Source organism: Apteryx rowi, unplaced genomic scaffold (assembly GCF_003343035.1).
Source record: "Apteryx rowi isolate R43461 unplaced genomic scaffold, aptRow1 scaffold_453, whole genome shotgun sequence".
Taxonomy (NCBI): Eukaryota; Metazoa; Chordata; class Aves; order Apterygiformes; family Apterygidae; genus Apteryx; species Apteryx rowi.
Genome location: NW_020450709.1, coordinates 344840 through 365981, shown reverse-complemented (window position 1 = coordinate 365981; position 21142 = coordinate 344840). Strand labels below are relative to the sequence as shown.

The following is a 21142-nucleotide window of genomic DNA, read 5'->3' as shown; positions in this document are numbered from 1 at the left end:
ATCTCTCAGGCATCTATTTATATCAAACATTAAAAATTACTTTGCTGAAAAAAAAATTGTTGCTCCCCCCTCTTTTTTTTTTTTTTTTTTTTTTTTTTTTTTTTTTAAGTCAGAAGGACCTACAGGTGTCTAAGCCCACCCTGGACTTCAAACAATCAGACAACAAATGCCAAATACAGTAAGAAGATATTAAGTTAATTTAACACAAGACAACAAAAGATTAATCACATTTAGTGCATACTACTACAAGTAATGTATTCATTGTAAATTTTTACTTCAACTTCAGGAAATTCTGGGTAATTTCTATTTAAATGACTAGTTTATACACAAATTTTAAGGAATTACATGTGAATGGTTAAGAAAGTAATAAAGTATATATTTAGAGGTCATGATATGTAAATATTAAACCTAAGAGAATTAGCCATGGATGACTCCATCAGTAAATTCTTTCCCAGCAACAGGGAATCAGAAAGGCACTAAAACATGGCTGACCCTTTCCAGATGCACTAAACAGTTCAAATAATAACTGCTTCTATTTTGTGTCCCATAATGAGCTGAAGTACAACATAACCCTTCTTTTGATTATCATAAATTCAGGCTGCAATTTTAATAAATTTAAAGATGAATTGTTTAATACAAATACAGATTTGTATTTGAAAGCATCCTTTTGACAGAATTATTCAAAAGAACTACAATGTTTTGTTTGTCTTGTCTGCTCATCACATGAATACAGGATTTGACTTTGATTTGTGTGTGAGAAAGTGTCAGTTCTTTTTTTTTTTTAATTTAGTACCACAATGGCTTGGGTTAGTACTTGGTATTTTACTCCTTTCCCTGACACACTTATTTTGGTTAAGTAAAATTTTTATGCCACACATACAGGTGGCAACAGGTTGCCCAGAGAGGCTGTGGAGTCTCCATCCTTGGAGATATTCAAAAGCCGTCTGGACACAGTCATGGGCAATGTRCTCTAGGTGACCCTGTTTGAGCAGGGGGGTTGGACTAGATGATCTCCAGAGGTCCCTTCCAACCTCAACCGTTTTGTGATTCTGTGATACGCTATGCAGATCATCTTTGTTTATATTTAAAATAATTTTAAAATGCATATGAAGAAAAACAAGAATTAGGTAAAAGTAGGTGAAGAAAATGTCTTACCTAGCAGCACAATCATATGCTAAGACATCTGTTTCAGCAAGAAGGTCCCCATCAGTCTCATGGTCCCCTCCATCCGGACCCAATTCAAACAACTGATGGAGTTAAAAAAAAAATAAAAAAAAAATGTCTTGGGTGTTAGAAACTTCATAATATCACTTTTTTTCTGTCTGACATTCTGGAAAGTCTCTACCACTATTCTTCCCCCCAAAATGATGGCTGGTTTGCTACACAGGCAAATTTCCACCTGGAGGTCTAGATTCTGTAATATCATTTGCTGTTAAATAAATAATACTTAACACTGGCCTCCCAACCTTGCACCCCAAAATACTGTGATTCTAAATGGAAGAAATCCCTAAATCTTGCAGGCAAGTCAAATACAGAGCAACTAAAAGAGACAAAGGATTACCCCAAGCAGCTGTTTTTACACACCTTATACAGAGGAACGTTTCTGAAGAAAACCATAGCTTGATTCCGTATCTAGTGGAATGAGTCTTAAGGTTGGACAGAAGGTAAAGACTCTCACAGATTGAAATACACTGGAAATACAGTCAACTAACAGGGACAGCTTGACTGTTTAGCAGGGCTAGTCAGTAATGTCACAAACAGTTGATGACTAGGACAGAAAATGACACCTGTCYGAAAAGAACTTGGGCTTCTTACTCAGTCAGAAATCACTTTTACAGTTAGATCAGTTTGAAAAAGGCCCATGATACATATCTGTGACTTCTCTTGTAAACCTCTATTTAGTACACAGTGTATCTGTGGTAGGACTGGCAAATGTTATCTTGTCCAAAACCTAACCCTAGACAACTAGAAAAAATTTGAAAAAAATAATACATGAGTGTTTGATGGGGTTATCATCTCCCTATTYAGCATCCAAACATTAGTCATGCTTTGTTTTTGGTTAAGTCTCTGTGTTTTTCTTAATCATTTGTAATTCTCAGTCAATGTGTTAAATCAGAGTAAAGTGCAACCACTTATTTCAGAAGATTTCCAGTTTTTTCCTATACAAATGTTACTGCTGACCCTATCTTGTCAATTTCCCTAAAACAAACTTTAATAATTAGTAATTCTACTCATTTGAAAACAGAAAAAGAGATCTCAGCAACCATCTAAATGACAAAAACATGAATAACATTCTGAATGTACACATCTAATACAAATCTCATACAGCTTCTTCCTTTTCAATGTCTTCCAGGAAGTTTCTGAAATCCTTAATAAATGCAGGAATACAAGTTACTTATCAGAAACCAAACTTCTCTTATAATCACAATGTGGGTTTATATGTGCTTTTCTATTCAAAGCCAGATTTTTAAAAAAATATTATTTTTTTGAATCAGCACACATGCTCAGGTCCTAACTATCTTTATGTTTGGCACAAAGCAGAATTAAGTATGCCTGGTGACATTACAATTCACTCTCAGTTGAAGAATCCAACTGAGAAGCCATCCAGATAGCAGCCTGAGAAAGAAAGGGTAGGGAGGGCAGGAAATGACAGCTCAGGTAGACTATGCTTCTGAAGGAATTCCAGCTACAGATGAACACCCTCCCATTTTTGAGAGGCAGTCCCACATGTATCCTGACATAGCAGATGATTCTAACTTGAAGCCCACCACATCTAAATTTTCTGCAGGTGGACCTCAGAGACCTTCATGCAAATCACAAGATGATTCTACCCACTGCCAGAAGACACCTGAGGTGGCATAGCACTTAGTGCAGGTAGGAATGGGTCATTGGACAGTTAAGAATAGTAAGTCTCAGTTCTCTGTCTCACCCACCTTACTTACATAAAGTTCATTCCTTCTTACTGAGGAGCCTGCTTCCTGTTCTATTATTAATGCTTTAATACACAGTAAATTCCTCACTCATACAGAGATAAAATTACAGTTTTAAGTGGTATTTCTCAAGCTTTGATTTTGAGAGATAATTCTGTTTTTTAAAAAATATCTTACCTTTATTTTAGCAGTGTATTCACCCCTACCTCCAAAAAGACCAAGACCACCCAACAAAATATCTGTATCAGCGCAGAAACGGATAGCTTCTACTGAGTGGGCTGAATAACCCCAACCTCCTCCATGACCTACAGAAAAGAACAAACAAATAACAAAAATACAGTTAATCTATATTAAATAGTCTTTTATTCCACAAGCCTGATTAGCTTATGCAATAAAACCTTACTGTTTACATACTTTCAAATCTGTTAACAATGCTATAGTCTTCTTTAGAATAAACTTTCAGTACTGCTTGAGTCTCTTCTTCTGTATTTGCTACACCCATTTTTAAGTCCTGCATAGCAGCCAATGTATCAAGACAACCTAAAAGAAAGCAAAACCAAGAAACAATGAAAATGTCTTACTGTTGATTATAATTGGTGATATGGAAATGAATATTAGTAAAAAAGATCACAGCAACAAAACTGCTTTGTCCCTAAGCTACATGTATGCTAMTAAGTATCACTTTAACTTTACTAGGTCAGAGGAGTCTCTGTTGTAGAACCTAAGGTTTGCTGTTGAAGACCAATTTTATTTAATCAGTTCATTTTCCTGATTGACCAAGAAATGTGATTAAATCTACTTTGCAGCTTTTCCAACGGCAAATAAATTGCTAACAACATACTCACTTTTTTTTATTTCTCATATTCCCAAAAAAGAGTTGAAGTAGCAACTGAATTATGGGCAGATTTGAGAACCTTCATACAAGGCATTTTGTTTCATATACATGGATATCTAACATGGCCTCTTATTCTGACTTGGATACAAAAAAGTACTGTTCAAGTTAAATATCATTGCTTCTCTAACACATAGTGAGGGACAGAGCACAAGGAACTGATTACTCCTCACAATCACGGAATAAGTAACATAAATAATTTCCAAAGCTGAGCTTTGAAGCATTAGGTAAGTTACATGTGGCCAGTTTATACATGGATATAGTGAGACTATTTTTTTTTCAGTATGCTTTTTTGACTAGAAAGGGAAATCATATTAATCTTAGTGTCTGATTATATAAAACTGCAAAGAAGAAATTCTAATTATTCTACATTTTTTTGTAATTGTATATTTGAAGGTATTTTTTTTTGTCTTTTGGAGACTCCATGTTAAATTAAGCAGCATTTCCTATGTTCTGCATACTTTAACCAGGAAGGTCTTTTACATTACTTCTGCTTACTTCTAGTAGCTCCACTAGAACTCTAAAATCCTCTAGCATCATTAAGATGGCAGAAAACAATGATTTTGATTAAGTGTTAAGAGCAATGATGAAAGATTATTGAGTCAATTTGTAACTCGAAAGTCAGAAAGCTGTCGGATTACAATTTATTTAAACATGAAGTAGTGTGCCTTTATTTCATTTAAGCTTTTGACTCATCAACTATAAATGTATACCTAGAATGTGCAAAGCTGCATGAGATCTGGTGGTTAGAGCTTTGGAACCTGTTGGTAGAGCAAGTTCTGGACTCAAAATACTACACCGGGATTGCATGTCTGGAGCTGAGGGAAGTCTGGAATCGGCAACTACTGCATTGTAACTCCACAGTTCCCTAGCATTTGGTCGAAACCTAGAGCAAGACAAAACAGAGTAAAAAAACCCTTTCACCTACTAAAAAAATAAAAAAAAAMCCTAGCTGATAATTAGATTTAATAAACTATTTAATGTAAGATGTAGATTTGCTGGTACGAAATGTTAGAATTGAACACCACTATGCCAAACATATAAACTTTACTAGATTAAAACACTGGCAGATGGAAAAAACAGAAATATTCTCGTTATACTTCAAGTTAAAAAATCATATTATGGGTTTACAAGTTTCAGAAAATGTTAGACACTTTTCAAAGCTAATAAATATTAAAATGGCATAATCTATTAAGAAGCATGATGTGATTAGCAAAGTACTAGTTATAATGGCAGATGTGCTAAAGAATGATAAAGATGCCAAGTGACAGTAAAAAGGTTACTCATCTTAAAAATATTTAAAAAGATCTTGAGAAATCCAACATGCTTTRTTTGGGCTTTTTAAATGGATTCCATCACAATGTGAGTGTTTTAAGAAGGATTATAGACGGCAGCATAAACAAGGGAATACAAGGACTTTCTATTTATAGATCAAGATGCAGAAAAATAAACTTTTTAAAGGGAAGAGACCATTAGAAGATGCAAGCCTATGAGTGTTCTGACCAAAAGGATATGAATTTTTTACTTGATATACTGGACTAAAAATCCAAAAGAAAATAAGATTGCCTAACCAACTGAGAAGGAAATAGTTTTAACTAAAAATATTATAGGATACCATAAATATGCAGGATTTCAATGAGTTAGCAATGTCTAAGTTTATATACAAGTAAGTATACATACATACATATATATATATATATACACACACACACACACACATATACATATATATGAAATGATTTAGCCATGTGAATTTCACTACTGACTGAAAAAGCCATAGAGCTGTGAAGGAAATCTTTAAAATCGATGTAATCAAGATTGCTGTTTGCACAGAGGAGCTGCCCCATTCATTTCAACAGGCATGAATAAAAATGCCCAGGAATAATAATTAATATACAAATTATTTCACTACTAACCAGCATATTATTTAACATGTCTCTTCTCTAACCTGTTTTAACATTTTCTATTAAACAAACATGGGTTATAACACAGAATTAAATCTGGAAACAGAGACTCCAAAAATCCATTCTTCACAATTAAGTCCTTAAGCTCTAAACTTTCTACAAGACAACAAGGTATCACCTCAATCCCCATTTATCCACAACAGTATCTTTAAGTTGCTTTCTTAAAATGTGAAATATACGGATTTGAACTTCCTCAAGATGAATAACCATGAGTATGTTACACCAAGCTGAATGTCATCACCTGACTTTTTTCTCCCAAAACTGGCTGCTGTCCAACGGCCATCAATAACTGCATTTTTCATAAATTCTGTCTTTCAGTGTGTTTTAGTCATGCTGACAATACACATACAAGATCTTTAAGAGACTTGAGTGGTATACTCTTCCTCACTTCAGATCTCAGCGTAATTTAAGTAAGAACTGGTATCTAGCTGACGAGACTCGGACAATTCTGGAGATGTGCACAATGCAGGACTACAGTCATCCAAGGAACTTCAGGGGTCATGAAGGAACATGCTTAGCAAACATACTAGCTTCAATGTTAAGTGGCTATTAAGTTCTTGAATCTCAGTTTTGGATGAAGGCATCTAAAGTAGAATGCAGGCAGCCTAGGGACACAATGATCTTTTTTGGATATGGTCCTACATGATACTATCTTTCTAGATGAATGTAGACCAGCTGGTTCCCTGCTTTACTCTAACTGTAACTGATTATTCTTGTTTTGCCTAAGTCTTCAAATAGTCTAAACATTATCCACCACTTGCACCCAAGTAACATTTCAAAATTCTCTCCCAAATCTTGGCTACTATAGCCTTTTAAATCAATATAAAAGAATTTGATGTCATGATGCTACTTTGAAACAAGTGCTTAGGACCTACGGCTGCTCAAAGACTCCACTGAATGCAACCAGTCCCAAAGACTTCAAAAGATACACGACTRTAACTTGAATGTCTCTGCCATCTACATAAGCATCATCATTTTGACCTCTCAAACTGTCAAAGCTGAGAATACCATTACTCCTGTTCACCTACTCAAATGTTTCTCCTTAAAGCTTGAGAGAAGGACAAAGGTTTAAGACACAAAGTTGTGGAAACTGGGTATGACAAGAAAATTAAATATTCAGTATGGTGTGGAGTGGATAGAGGAAAGACGGGGAAGAATAAGAAAGAAAAAATAAGCAGAGTAGATTAGTGTGTCCCAAATATCACAAGACTGGAATGAGAAGGATGCAAAAAGGAACAGAAATCCAAAAATTCAGGCAGGGAAAAGGAGATTGTTTTGGGCTTTCTTGACCAAATCATTCAAAAGATGTGAAAAAAGACACACGAAAGACTAAGAGCTGTTTTTCTTTTACTAGGAAAGTGGACATAATGAAATCATGAACAGACCAGACCCTCCAAGTTATTTTAAGTTATTTCTATACTACAACTTAAATAGCTATAATCCATACTTGCCTCCAAATAACATCATAGACAGGATCCAGACACACACCAGATCCTTGAAGGTCTTCCTGTTCAGAATCATTGAATGTTTTGCAACTGCCATCTACTTTGTTTATCAGAAGACATTTAAAAGGAGGAGGTTCTGATATTGAAGCTGGTACCAAACCTAGATCAGGGTGCAAAAAGAGCAGAAAAATATGGAGATTCCACTCATTATATGGCATCTTCTATACATGCAGTAATAATGTAGTAGGGAAGAACATATGTACTGCTACAGCAAAAGATAAGCCATAGTAAGATTTCAATGAAACATCAAAATGTGAAAAAAGCTTAGACTTTTGCATTCTCATTTTTAATAAAATTACTTTTCCAAAGCAACTAGCACCACAATGTGTAGTTTAACTAGAGAGTGAAAGTCAAAATATTAGAATTTACTCCATTCACATTTTTTGACTTGTTGCTCTTCTATTGCTCGCAAACAATCTAATTTTTCTCCAATAATTCTATAAACAGATTTAAAATATTCTAGAAGAGTTCTTGCCTATTATATGCCTGCTTGCAAATATCTCTGATGTAGCAAGCACGTGAGAATTAATGAGAGCTTCATCAATACGAAGAAAAGTCTGGTCTCCGCTCGCTCCAATCCATGTAGCTTTGCGTCCATATTTAGAGCCAATATTAGGCATAGGTGCTGGTTTTGCGTTCCAGTAGGGCATATCCAAAATTGGTCTACCCAGCTGGCCTTTCTGTAGACAGAATGCAAGAATTASTAAATACAAATAACAGTAAGTCTAATGGGGAAATACTATCAGTAACAGTTTCAGATAAACAAGCTACTTACTTAGACAGTTTCAACATACAAAATAAGTAATCTGGAAGAAATAGTTTACCACAAAATTACTTTCAGAAAGTAGTGACTACTCTCTGTGAAGCATTACACATTTAAATACAAGTAACATGCTACTGGCAGATTCTTTCTTCCCTATTCGGTTAGGTTTTTCAATGAAGAACATTTTTTAAACAACTCAAACTTTCCATGATGAAGAGCACACTTTTCCATCTTCAGAATCAAATTTAAAAGCACTTATTCTGCTTCACTACTCAATATCTAAATAACTTCAGTGCTAAACCAGGAATGAATTCATACATAAAAACCCTACAGTCAGATTCAGACTGTCCACTAATTCCACTAAGCTCCTCATTTATATGGATAGTAAGTCATACAGAGCAAACACCACCTAACAATACCTACAGATTGATGAGCATATCAAATTTGTGCTAGAAAGAGTATCAAGTGCCTAAGCAAGCATCTCTGCATATGCTCATTAACATCCTGACATGGACACCTAGGGCCTTATCTTCAACCTACAAGTAGTTACTGAGAGGTGGACAAAGGAGGACCCGTACTGTACCTAAGTATCTAGCGAGAACTACTGCAATAAACCTGCTCAGGCTCCATCAACCTCACTCAGACAGAAGGAAATTCATCGCAAATTAATTAAGTCAAGATAACTTTTAATTTAAAATGCGAGGGAAGAACAGGTAGGTACAGCTAATACTTTCTGTCCGGCACGTTACACATCTCTCTTTCTACATAACACAGACTTATTCACAGCAGCGGATAAGTCTCAGTCTATGGATGAGACTGGGCACACACTGAACTGTTGATCAAGTCCATAAAGTTAAGAATTAAGAAAACAGGAAGGGCGGRGGGGAGCTTTAAATTGCAGGTTTGTTGGAAATTCCCTAGAACACAGTTCTAAATTTCAAAGAYAGCTTATTCACTTCCCATTGAGAGGAACCTAGAAAAATCCATATATAGAGCATGGACTGGAACTTTGAATACTCCACTCTATAAATGCATATTTGCTTTGGGAAAGCAGAGACACAGCACTTAAAGAAATACTACAATACTTCCTTGTAGAAACAAAATTCACAAGTTTTCTAACACTAAGTAGTTTTCTTCTCCAATCAACACATAGCTTCTTTAACAAAAAGATCAGGATGGCTTAAAGAAATGTTTTGAATCGACAAAATTTGAAAATAAAATTATTTCTATAGTTCTGAGTTTATCAAAACAGAAGAATAAGTACACACAATATTATAAACTGTTTTTCAAAAACATTCTAACATTTTTCAACATACCAAAGTCATTCTTCTAGTCCAAAAGATCTTTCAAAAGCTCTTTCAAAACTACTTACTTCTTTTGATCAAATTTGTGTTCCACATGCTCTATTTAACACAGTATTGAAGCAAAAAAAACTTTTATTTGGGGGAAACAAACACAAAGGAAGAGACTGATGAGATGACCTAACAAACACAAACAGGAGCAGTGCAGTCCACCTTTAAAAATTTACTTTTGAACTGGTTTTGAATGAAAAGAATTCACTATTCAGCTATGCAATGTCAGGAATTTGTAAAAGCCAAATCAAGAATGAAAAACAAATAAGTTTGTTGTACTACCTGTATGCAACAGAGTTTTGTAATGAATACACATGCACTTACACATATTACTTAATAAATTAGACTTTATTTCCTGCTGATTTGAATGCAATATTAACTAGTAAATTCAATTTCAGTAAATTATGCCTATAGACAATGGATACTTTGATATCATCGTAGATCCTTCTATGCAGGTGAACTTGAACAGCCCATATTTTGTAACTATACATACCCAACATAATCCCAACTGTTCTCTACACCTTAGTTATAACTAAAACTGTATTAACAAATAAGTAGTAACATGCCTTTATGTTCATTTTGTAATGTATTTTCTGAAAATCACACTACTGAAAAATTAATCTATTTCTGTTTTCATTTCATTTCAATGCTGTTTTTGCCTATTTTGTGCTTTTACGATTTGTAAGTTTACTTTCAAATGAAGACTTTTGACAAATATGAGAGAAACTGTKTGCCAGAAAGGAAAACTTCCATGTGTATGTAAGGAAATTAGCAAAGATATCTACAAGTTATGTGCTTGATTTTCAGCTTTTCTGATTTTATAGGGCTCTCAACCAACTTTCTGCCATTACAATTTTAAAATCAGATACATAAATCAAGTGGTCTAAATATGGCCTCAAAATTTTTTTAGAAAAAGAAAGAAAGCTCAAATAAAAGACAGGTTTTTAAGTCCTATTTTTCAAAGTGAATTTGGCTTTCCAGAGGCTGTTTCACTGAAAGTCAAAAAAGCTTAAGCTCGTGTGCTTGAATCACCTTTGAAAAAGACATACACCAAAATTTTTTACTCCAGATCTGAAAAACAACAAAATATTATCTAATGTAAGAGTCTTCCTGTGGCACAGATTTAATTAAAATCAGGGTTTGCTGATTCTAAAAATTTCATTCTTCATCTTTTTTGATTTTTTGTAAAAACAAACAAACAAACAGATTTCAAAAGGTGTTCTTCCTTTGTGTTTGGTGGTACATTGTTTTTAAAGCATATAAAAATAGCTCAATACCTGTACCGTAGCTTTTGTCAAAAGGACATTAGTAAGAAAGTACTGGCAACAGACTACTCTGGAGAAACTGCAGTGAGGGGGCATTTGCCAGGACAAGGAGGCATAAAGGTGCAAAGTCAGAAGAAAGGGGAGTTAAATGATGTCTAAGTTCTCAATCAATGAATATACAAATGGATTCCACATGGACATAGAAGAATATGTGTCATATGAACATGAAAGTAGAGTACCAGAGTTATGCTGTATTACACCCAAAAATAACTGCCCCTAACCGTAAACATAACGTCTGTAACTCATTCCTATTTCTATGAAAAACAAGACCCTGTTATCTTTTCCAACTGATGCAAACAGATAGGTAATAGAATATGAAATAGATATTCATTTGTGATTGCAACAATGACAGTTTTTAAAAAATGGTCCACTTAATAAAACAGCCCAATCTTAAATGCCGATTGTTAATTAAAATATAAAACACCAAGAATTTTTGACATCATGCTTTTCTAACCACAACAGCATTAGAGGCCACATTTTTAAACATGACAGGGACACAGACACAAAAGACATGCAGAAGTCATGAGTTGTTCTATGTGTGGAAGTATAAGCAAACAGTTTTGAAGTCTTTGAACAATTTACTATACATGTACAGTACATTAACTATCAGTTCATTCCCGTAAGTAAATATTATTTCCTTACTGAGAAACTTCCAAATGTGAAAACCTGGCCATCCATTAAGAGTATAGCTGTATGGTTGCTTCCAGCAGTAACTTGTGTACTAGGACCTGGCAATGCTTGCACCAAAGTGGGACATCCCCTATATCAAAATAAATTGATTTTGTATCAATACATGCTTATGCAACATTTAACACATATATTAGTATTATCATGATTTCACTGACTGTGAAATACATTCACTATATTCACATACTGTACGGAACCAGAGTCAAGCAACATCTTACATTTTAAATGAAAAATTAATATCTAACCAGAGTGAACTGAAGGAGTATCAAGGAAAAAATCTTTTGAAACAAATTTGAAAGACTGCTCTGGATACTTAAGCTTAGTCCCCTCTTGTTACAGGGAACCAGATTAAATATCCTTTTCAATTAAACTCAGAAATTAGCCTAGAATAAAAATGGTTAATTTAATCTATTATAGTAAGGACTACACTAATGGTACTGTAGATTACACTAATAGATTACACTGCAAAAAAATGCAGCATTAAAACATACTGTAATGTGAATGATGGTTAAGAACAAAATTCTTTACATTGAAACAATCAAAGCCTTATATGGTTGGTACTCTAGTACAATTACCAGAAGCAGTACTGATATGACCCTCCTCAGATAGCTATCTAGGGAGTTAAAAAAGGAAGAGAGGTCTACCCACCTCCAGCAGCTTTCTAATGGAGAATAAGGCATTGAAAAACTACTTTACATCAAATTCAGACTCTCAATCCTTGCCATACTGTTTTCCAGAAAGGTCTGGAGAAGTCTAATCTTTATGCCTCCCAAATATGAACAGGCACAGGGAAATCAATGTCCCAATTCAGTAAAAATGAAGGGAAAAAATCAATAGCATGAACAAGTAAAGCAAGAAAAAATAAAATGATGTCTTAGAAAAGAAATAGCAGAAAAGACAAAAGGAATGAAGTACGAGATACTAAAACTAAAATTTTAATCTAAATGCCACCAAAGTGAACAGGAGCCTACCAGAACTGTAGCAGTCTTTGAACCACATAACGAATGTCCACCTACCCTTCAAAATTACTTTGGACTTAGAAAGAATGTGAATTTGAAGAAAAACTTGTCCCTGAAAGACTTCATGTTTGAGAACTTGGACCTACCTAAACTCACATTTAAATATGGGCTTTCAAAAGTAGGTTAATCTAAAATAAGAACAGGCTGTCTTATGCTGAACAAAGAAGTACCCAGTTACTTAGGAATTATTCAGCAGCTGATGGGCAAAAAGATGGGTTATTTGCACATTCTGCTTTTGGATAAATTGCAGGTAAAGAAGTAGAGAAAGTGGGAGGAAGGAGAGGCATCATGTGTGTTCAGTAGGTAAAGAGGCGGTAGGAGAAGAGAAGGGAAGATAGATGTACATGGAAATGTGGAAAAGAAGAATGGTGGAGAGGGAGAAAATGCATAAAATGTGGTACAGGATGCACAACATGACATTCATAAATTTAAAGGCCTTTGTTGGTCTATAATCACATGGGTATAGACACCAATAAGATTACACACACAAACACCCCAAATGAAGTTCTGCAGCAGCAATGATGAAACATTTTAAAAATGAAAGTAACATTACTGGGACATCATTCAACTCCCATTAACTTTAAGACAAGCTGGAAAAGGTACTGAAGGAGAAATGAAGTGTAATTAAGAACTAATCTAAAATTATTCCTTTTACAAAGAAAAAAAATTCATGAAAGACTTTTTTTGTTCAAAACTTTTCATTAAAGCTTTTTTCCCTCAAAATTGTGACAGCTGCAGGCATGAAATTATCAATCCTATACTTGTAAGCACAAAGTGAACATTTTGTCTATTTGATGCATGAAAACTAAACTATTATCACAAAAGCTATTTATCCCAAAAGTAATGAACTCATTAAGACTATTATCAGAGCTTGTGTGTCTGAAGCATGATAGATGTGAACTGGTGTTTCCTGGGGCTACATATGCATTGCATGACTCTATACTCTCATGTGAAATGGCAAAGGGCAAAAAAACCCTGCAAATTTCACTCTGTTTTCTTGCAGTTTGAATCCCATGWTGATTTAAAGACTCTCACAGCAGATGGCAGGTAGAGTGTGGGGGACACATGAACAATTTCAAAGAGTCAGAATTACTTCTTCCTTGAAGCGCATGTTTCTGTGAATTCCATTGCAGATGGCTAGCAAGCAGCATTCAGTCCTTTACTCTCACAATTATCATGTTTACTCTGACAACTATAACGCCAGGCATTTACACTAAAAAACAAACAAAAAAAATGAAGAAACCCCAAAACCTTAATCCTTCTTTCTGTCTTGCTGGTTGACTCTACTAGCAAGGTTATCCGAGGAGAGCGAAAGATATTCTGTTAGTTGCAGCTGAGCAAAACTGGACAAACAACTAATGTAGAGAGATGTAATATACTATCCTCATAAATAGCTTTATCATTATGACAGCCTGCCTTTTGGAGAGGCTAACTATACTATACTATAAAATTAACAAGAAAAAGCCCAAAATATTTAACCATGCCAACAAAATAAAGTAAAATTATATAGAAATAGTTTTCACTCCATAAAAGGAGGGATTTAGGGAAAAAAATGAGTGGATCTGACTGATCTATATGGAATTTAAAACCTGTGATGCTGTTGAGTATTTCCCTATCCATCTGAAACTCAATATAGAAAATCTCAGCATAGACACTTAAGAGTCTGAGAGATCTTTTGGCCAGAGTTTTGACAACCAGTCTTTCTTCATTTGAATGAGAGAAAGTAAGAAATATTCTGGAAAGGAGCTGAAGGAACTTTCGGAATGAACATAGATTCTTTGGCTTCTGGGTAKGAAGCAGATTCTTGGCATTCATCAGTCACAAAAGACTAAGCTCAGTTATACAGATAGCAACCTGAGACTACTTGGGAAAATCTAAAGCAGCTGAATGAAAGGCAGGAAAGATATACATGCATCAGTTAACTCAGGATCCTGCAGAAGGTCCAAATGTATTTAGGCTGCCTGCAGTGAAACTCTCCTTCACCCTGAAGAGTAAGCATTTCTGGCGAGTGGATGTGGTTGTCCTTTGCAAACATGCCCTGCAATTACTGCTGGAACAATCGCTGTCCATGGTACTTATCCAGACTTATCCAGCCAATAGCAGGCTGCCAGGCAAGGGAAGAGTTCACTCAGGGCAGCTGACCATGGTGCTGTAAAACCAGGTTCAAAAAACCATCGGCTGTTACTGTAAAAACTGTACTAACTCCTGCCAGTCACAGTCAGGGTTGGACAATATGGGAGTAAAAAAATGGGGGTTTATTGATTTTAGATGTTAGTAGATGTATCTGGAAATTTGGTGAAAAGGTGTAAATAAGACCTGTACTCTACTCCAGACAATGAGTCTAGAAATATGGTCTTATGCAGCAGAGATGCTGGACGTGATTTTTCCTAGAGATATTAGTAGGATATAGTCTCCATGCTTTATCCTTAAAACGAATGTAACTGACTGTCCATGGAAGGTTTGCTCAGTATTTCTTCCACATTATTGTTGACTCCTTGGAAGTAAAGACACAACAGGGCTGTCTTACTTTAGTGGTTCCATTTCTGGAGCTTGATCGCCAGATCATGTGCTTGCTAATGTAGTGTTGAAATCAACAGTCTGTGTAAGAAATGCAGGCAAATTTTGAACAATAAAGGAAAGAATCTGGAGTTTGGAGTCACAGTTTCTTGAGAGAAGCATCTGGAAGAGACAGCCCTTTGTTTAGCAAAATACAAGACTCACTATTTTTCACCAAGACTAGATACTGCAAAGCATTGCCTGATCCCACTGAGTTTCTATCCACCCATTCAGCATTTAGTTTGAGGAGAATATATGCATCCCTATGACAGAGGCTGACAAATCCCTGATGCTGTGCATAGATCATCAACATCTGCCACTGTGGATTTTAGAACAGAAAGACTATGCAGATCAGTCTAATGGCTCCAAGATCCAGCATACTGAAACAGAAAAAAAGATCTCTCAGGAACCAGATCACTTATACTTGAAGTGGTCCATCTGCAAATGATTAAAGTCCTTGCTCCTGTGCATATTATTTGTTCCTCCACACCATTTCAGTTCCATTAATGGTTTATTCAGAATCAAGTCATCCTGTTTATATGCTGTTTTGTTTGCTTGTAGGCATAGTCTTCAAGCGCATGTAATATGCCTCCTTCCTAGGGAAGCCAGAGGAAGAATTTGTGGGGTTTACCATACTCTAAGACATAGGTCCAGAATTACTTTTATTAAGGAGAAAGACATTTCTGGACAGCTGCACAGAATTCAAAATATTAAAGCATTTTCAAGACTTGCTTAACTATAGTCTCACTGTTAAATCTTTACACTTCAAGACAGAAGTCTCTGAAAGGACAAGTCATCAATCACCGCCCAGGAACTTGCATCATTTCTTCACCTGGCAATGAAGATGGCTCCCTCAGATGAGAATGACAGTTGCTGCACTTTTCCTGTCAGTTCTTGCTTTCAGGGGCCCCCGTATTTAAGTATATTAGCTAGGCTGCCTAAATGGTATTTCCTCTTTTTTTTTTTTTTCCTGGAAACACAGTAGAGTATCTGTTCCTGGATTCAGAAGACAATAGTCTTCTTGAGGTCAATACAGGCAATGTGACACACTGCATGACTGACATACCACTGACCTGGCTGGAGCTGGCCATCTGAGCACCACTGCGTCCCAACTCAGGTGGAACTCTGCATAAGGATTCCCTGTTTCCTTCTCTGAGTCCCTTACTGTGAGGACAGAGGAGAGATCTCTACTTAAAGCTGGAAAAAGAAGTACATCAATGAGGAAATTACCATTTGATGGTGCTAAACAGCAATATAGCATTATAGCCAGTTCTCATGCATAGGACATACTCCAAATTCTTTCAAGGTTTTTTTCAGACATTGTCTAGGGTCTGCTGCAGAACAATACGTAAGCCAGTGCCAAGCCCCTTGTACCTCCTCACATGCTAGGCCTGGTCAAGCACTATCGTTTGAGACAGGATGTTTCATGTTCTCTTCTAGGATCTCATTTTGAACTGCATTTGGTCTCCATCCAGTTTCTGTCTTAATAAGCATCAGATGTGGGGTTTATTGCCTGAAATACTGACAAATAGAGCAGATAGCCCTGATGTCTTCAGAAATTCCAAGCGATTTCATCAAAGTTGGAAACGGGAGACAGTAAGTTATCAGTACAAACACCACTGCTGTTTGCACCTATTTAGTAGCGAAGGGAGCAACTAACCTTATTCTAGCAGTGACTTGAATTGCCCGCTAAAGCAGTCATAGCTTGGACCAATTCTCCAYGAATTTCCAGGAATGAAAAAAAGAGTACTTATCTGTGATATGGTTCTACCACAGGCAGAAACATAGACTGCATTCACCAATCCAATACAAACTGAGTAGGGGTAACAGAGACTACCACTAAGCACAGCAGTCAGGGCAAAGTAATACTTCCAGTAAAATGTCTTCCTTCCTTCCTTCCTTCCTTTCCCCCCTTTGTTTAGTGAATCCAATGAAAGTTTTAAGACGATGAAGATTTCTTCAGAAACTTGACAAAAGAAATGATTTGAAAGTCTCCAAAGAGATTAGGAGGATAGACGCTCAAGTAATTTTCATCTCACTACTACAAGAAAAAGGACAGAACTGAAGACAGGTCACAGATGCTCCACTCCTTATATGCCTTTTGCATAAGAATACTAGGCATTATGGGACATACACAAAGACCTAATGATTCCTGCCATTCAAAATCCCCTGTCTTATGTGCACATGGTATAGGTGCTTGCCCAAAGAATGACATTATTACATTTCCTTTTATGGCTGGACACTGATACTTTAGTGACCAGAAGAGATACTAAGGGTGAGATTGAGCTTCACATTAAAGACATCTAAATTCAGTTGTCTATGCTCTCATTGTAGCCAACAGAGAACTAGCCAACAAAGTTAACAGAGCTACTCAGTGAGCATACTTACTGAGCGAGTAGGTATGTATCTAGTTAGTCAAATAGCTCTCCAGAACCTACTGATTTCTCTGACTGTTTTGTCTATAAAATGCAGCTGAGTCCCAAACTAAAAGCAACTTAATTTGGGGGTTAATTAAGAAACAAATAAAAAAGGAGATTTTATCACAAAGGGACTACTGCCAATAAGGTAACAGAAAGAGGGCAATCTAAGTTTATAACATCATACTATTTGAATTATTGCATATATGATATTTTGTAGAAATAATGAAATCTTAATCAGATTTCAATGTTATGCACTCTCATATGTGGCACAGAGGTGAAAAAACAGAAGAATTTTCAAGTCAGTAATCAAAACTATGCTAATTACATACAGAAGCTTTAACATATTAAACTGACTGCCTATACAATGCAGTAGTATGGTTACTGTTAACAGCGTATCTACCCAGTGGACTATAGGGGATAAGCTTAGGTTGAGAGTTTATCAACTTCTAATTTGGACAATATTTGAGTTTTCCCACTTCCTAGCTACAGAGAAACAGAGAATTTTAGCCACTCTCTATATAGCCATACATCAATATACAATCATGTCCTTTGATTACTTTTCAGCTTACCTGGAGTTAACATCACCGTGTCCAAGTTGCCCATGCTGCCCATATCCAAATGTGTAAACATCACCATTCTCCATCAAAACCACTGAAAGCAAACAAACAAAAAAATCAGTATTTTTCAGACATATTAAAAGTTTTCACATGTCCATGTTTTGACTTGTGCCATACATGATTAAAAATATTTAAGAAGCTGAGTATGGCTAAAGAGGATAGAAATTTTTACTGTTGAGCTGGAAAAGGATTGTATACTTCGGTTTAAATGTGCAAGTGATACTGCTGAAGCTATTGGCATTACCAGAGCTATTCGAACTCTTAAAATTTGTATGGGCAAAAGTATCCAAAGAAATTCATCTTCAGGTTCCAATTCTGCAAAGTGCTGACACTAGTAAGGATTGAATAAGATCCACTGCACAAGTACAACATATTAAAACATTGTAGAGGAGACTTTTCTGTGTTTTGTAGACAACATCTCACATTTCCAAACTTGTCAATAGGYGAGAAGTGCTACAAATTATAATGTATCATTCAAATTATATTTGAATCCTGTAATTTAAAGAGATTAAAGATCTACAATATAACTGTATTTTAGGGGGAGAGTGGGAGAAGCAAGCCCTTTTATTAAAAATGAGCAAGTCAGCAAAATTGGAAAAACTGACTGCTAAACTGAAGTATCTATTAGTAGATTTCCAAAACTACTTTTACCTTTATTGCTCGCTAAGACCTGGACAAATTCATTTTACTATTTCTACAAGAAAAGACACCACTCATCTATTGTTTTTCTTACTGAAAGACTGAAACTTCAAAAAAGATGAACTATACAAACTGAAGTGGTGAACAACTCAAAAACTTATTGTGAGAGACTGGTCCCACAGACAGACATTTTTATCTAACTGCAAACATCAAACATAACAATTTAAACAGCTTTATGCAGGACTTTAACACTGAAAAAAGACATCATCGAACACCATATTTACTTTCAACCATTAATGTCCAGATTCAGTTCTTTCAAATAAGATTTACATTGTCATTAGCAAAAGTGAAAATTAAGTTCAAGTTTGAAAGACTAATTTTTTTCAACTTTCATTGGTGGTGAATATTCTTAAAGCATATGGATAACACGTGAACCAGAAAAGAATCCTTGTCTCGGTTATTTAGCCAAATAGTTAAATTTTGTACATATTAAAGTAGATAAGACTTCAAAAATACAATGACYACCTTAGAATTTCTATGAAGGTATATATGTACACAGAAAATTCTTCCAATACAGCCAAAAATCTTCTCTCAGGAAGTTTTTCTTATATTTCATATAAACATTTTTTACCATGCAAATTTAGATTTCTCAGTACTACTTGTTTCTACATATCTATCTTCTTCACAGCAAATTCCTTATATCCAGGTATTCAGTATGTGGGGCTGAGGTAAGGTATATATATTGTTAAGGAAAAAAACCCAGGTGTCAAGCCCTTAGACATATACATACTCACTACATGAATATGTTTACAAGCACTCAGAAAAGAAGGTGCTATTTTTTAACACCACTTGTAATTATAACTGCCCATTTTTACACAGTTATGCATTCTGCTTTTATCCAGCAACATATCCATACAGTTAGAAAAGAAGCAAATGACAGATTACATTTTCTTTCAAGAGCACTCCATACGGGCTCAGTCCAAAAAATATCTGTTGAAATGATTACAATAGTTTCTGCCTGGTGGTCAGCATACAGATCTTTCTTTGTCAGTAGTAAGAACCCTGTACCACACAAAATTTACAGTTCACACCTTTTAGTAAGTCAAAATTTATGGGGAAGCCACACAGGATCATTCTCATCATTCAGAAAAAGAGAGGCCATTGGCAGGGAGGTGGCATAAACTAGCACTAACATTAAATCACTTTGAGGGCAACAATGTGAACTCCAGCTCGGAAATTTGAAGCAAGACACACATGTTAATGTGGTACTGCACCAGTGCTGGTTAGCCTTTCTGAGAAGCACAGTTAGCAACCCCTACYGGAACACTGCACTGAAAGATTCACGCCACCTTCCACAACCTGTCACAGCTTGCATTTCTACACAGGGCTGGAACTGTGCCTTGCAGATGTTACCAAATGGCTCAAAACTTGCTTAATTCCATATTAATTAGTCCATATTAATTCCATGTTAATTCCATACATGGTATTTCTAGTTCTTTTCACTGCTAAAGGACAGAGAAGCAGGCTACATAGTGATACTGAAACTTAGTCAACTTCTTAACACTCCCAGCATACATCCTTATTGAACAGTTCAATAAAGCAGTGGAACTACATATGATAAAAAAAAAAAAAGAAAAAAAGAAAAAACACTCTAAGGTATAATTAAAATTTTATTTTTTTTTACCTGAATGGTGAAATCCACAACTGACTTGTACGGCTCGCAATTCACAGTCGAAGCGGACAGCCCCTGGTGGATAGGTTGTGATTTTGCTGGCATCCTTCTCACCTCTTTCCCCACTTCCATCTATAAACACAATTTATAATTATATCCCTACTCTTCTAAAAATGTTATGTTAGAAGCAAGAACAGAACAAGAATAGTAAACAAATCCCCCACACACTTCATAAGGTAGGAGCAAGAACTCACAGAATAGTGAGAGAGACAGCTCAAAATGTGCCAATAAAGTAGACTTGAAAGATGACAGAAAATCTACTTCTAAATAATCTACTGCATCAAAGTTTCATACTGGAAAATATAACATCCTATAAAGCAGGAACTTYTGAAGAGCCAACAAAAATGACTGGCAAAACAAAACTTGAAATAACTTCCGAAGTTTTGCTTAATAACACTTTAATTCTTCAATAAAATAACATTATGAAGTATATAGAAAGCACAGTAATAAAACAGAATAAACTGGTCTGTAATTTTCTTAATACCAATTTGTTAGGGATTTTACTTGACTCCAAGTTGGACACACTCCTTATTTTACATAACTAACAATTATTTATGCAGTTCATCTCAGAAAATGCCAACATATTCACTGCTACCCTGTCCATTCCCTTTTGATTTAAGATATATTTTTAGACATTGCTTCTGTGATTTCTTTTAGTAAGTATGATGCATGTTATTGTTTCCTGATGTCAAAATGCCCTCACATCAGATACAAGCATTAAGGTGACAAGTATATTATTTA

At 35.5% G+C, this 21142-nt stretch overlaps 1 protein-coding gene across 28 annotated transcripts in view; it reads right to left on the bottom strand.

The window, feature by feature from the left end:
• Positions 1-21142, bottom strand: part of MYCBP2 (MYC binding protein 2, E3 ubiquitin protein ligase) — a 218474-nt gene that overhangs the window by 120185 nt on the left and 77147 nt on the right. For 24 of the 28 annotated variants that reach the window (XM_026077432.1, XM_026077434.1, XM_026077441.1 and 21 more), the window contains 9 exons: positions 20354-20473; positions 17983-18064; positions 11374-11491; positions 7767-7971; positions 7238-7391; positions 4536-4708; positions 3345-3470; positions 3108-3235; positions 1156-1247 (listed from right to left, as the gene is read on the bottom strand). In XM_026077432.1, the coding sequence (XP_025933217.1) occupies positions 1156-1247; positions 3108-3235; positions 3345-3470; positions 4536-4708; positions 7238-7391; positions 7767-7971; positions 11374-11491; positions 17983-18064; positions 20354-20473 (1198 nt within the window). Of the gene's footprint in view, positions 1-1155; positions 1248-3107; positions 3236-3344; positions 3471-4535; positions 4709-7237; positions 7392-7766; positions 7972-11373; positions 11492-14964; positions 14994-16066; positions 16191-17982; positions 18065-20353; positions 20474-21142 lie in introns of those variants that run through there. The other 4 variants (XM_026077457.1, XM_026077458.1, XM_026077459.1 and 1 more) reach the window with 4 other exon arrangements.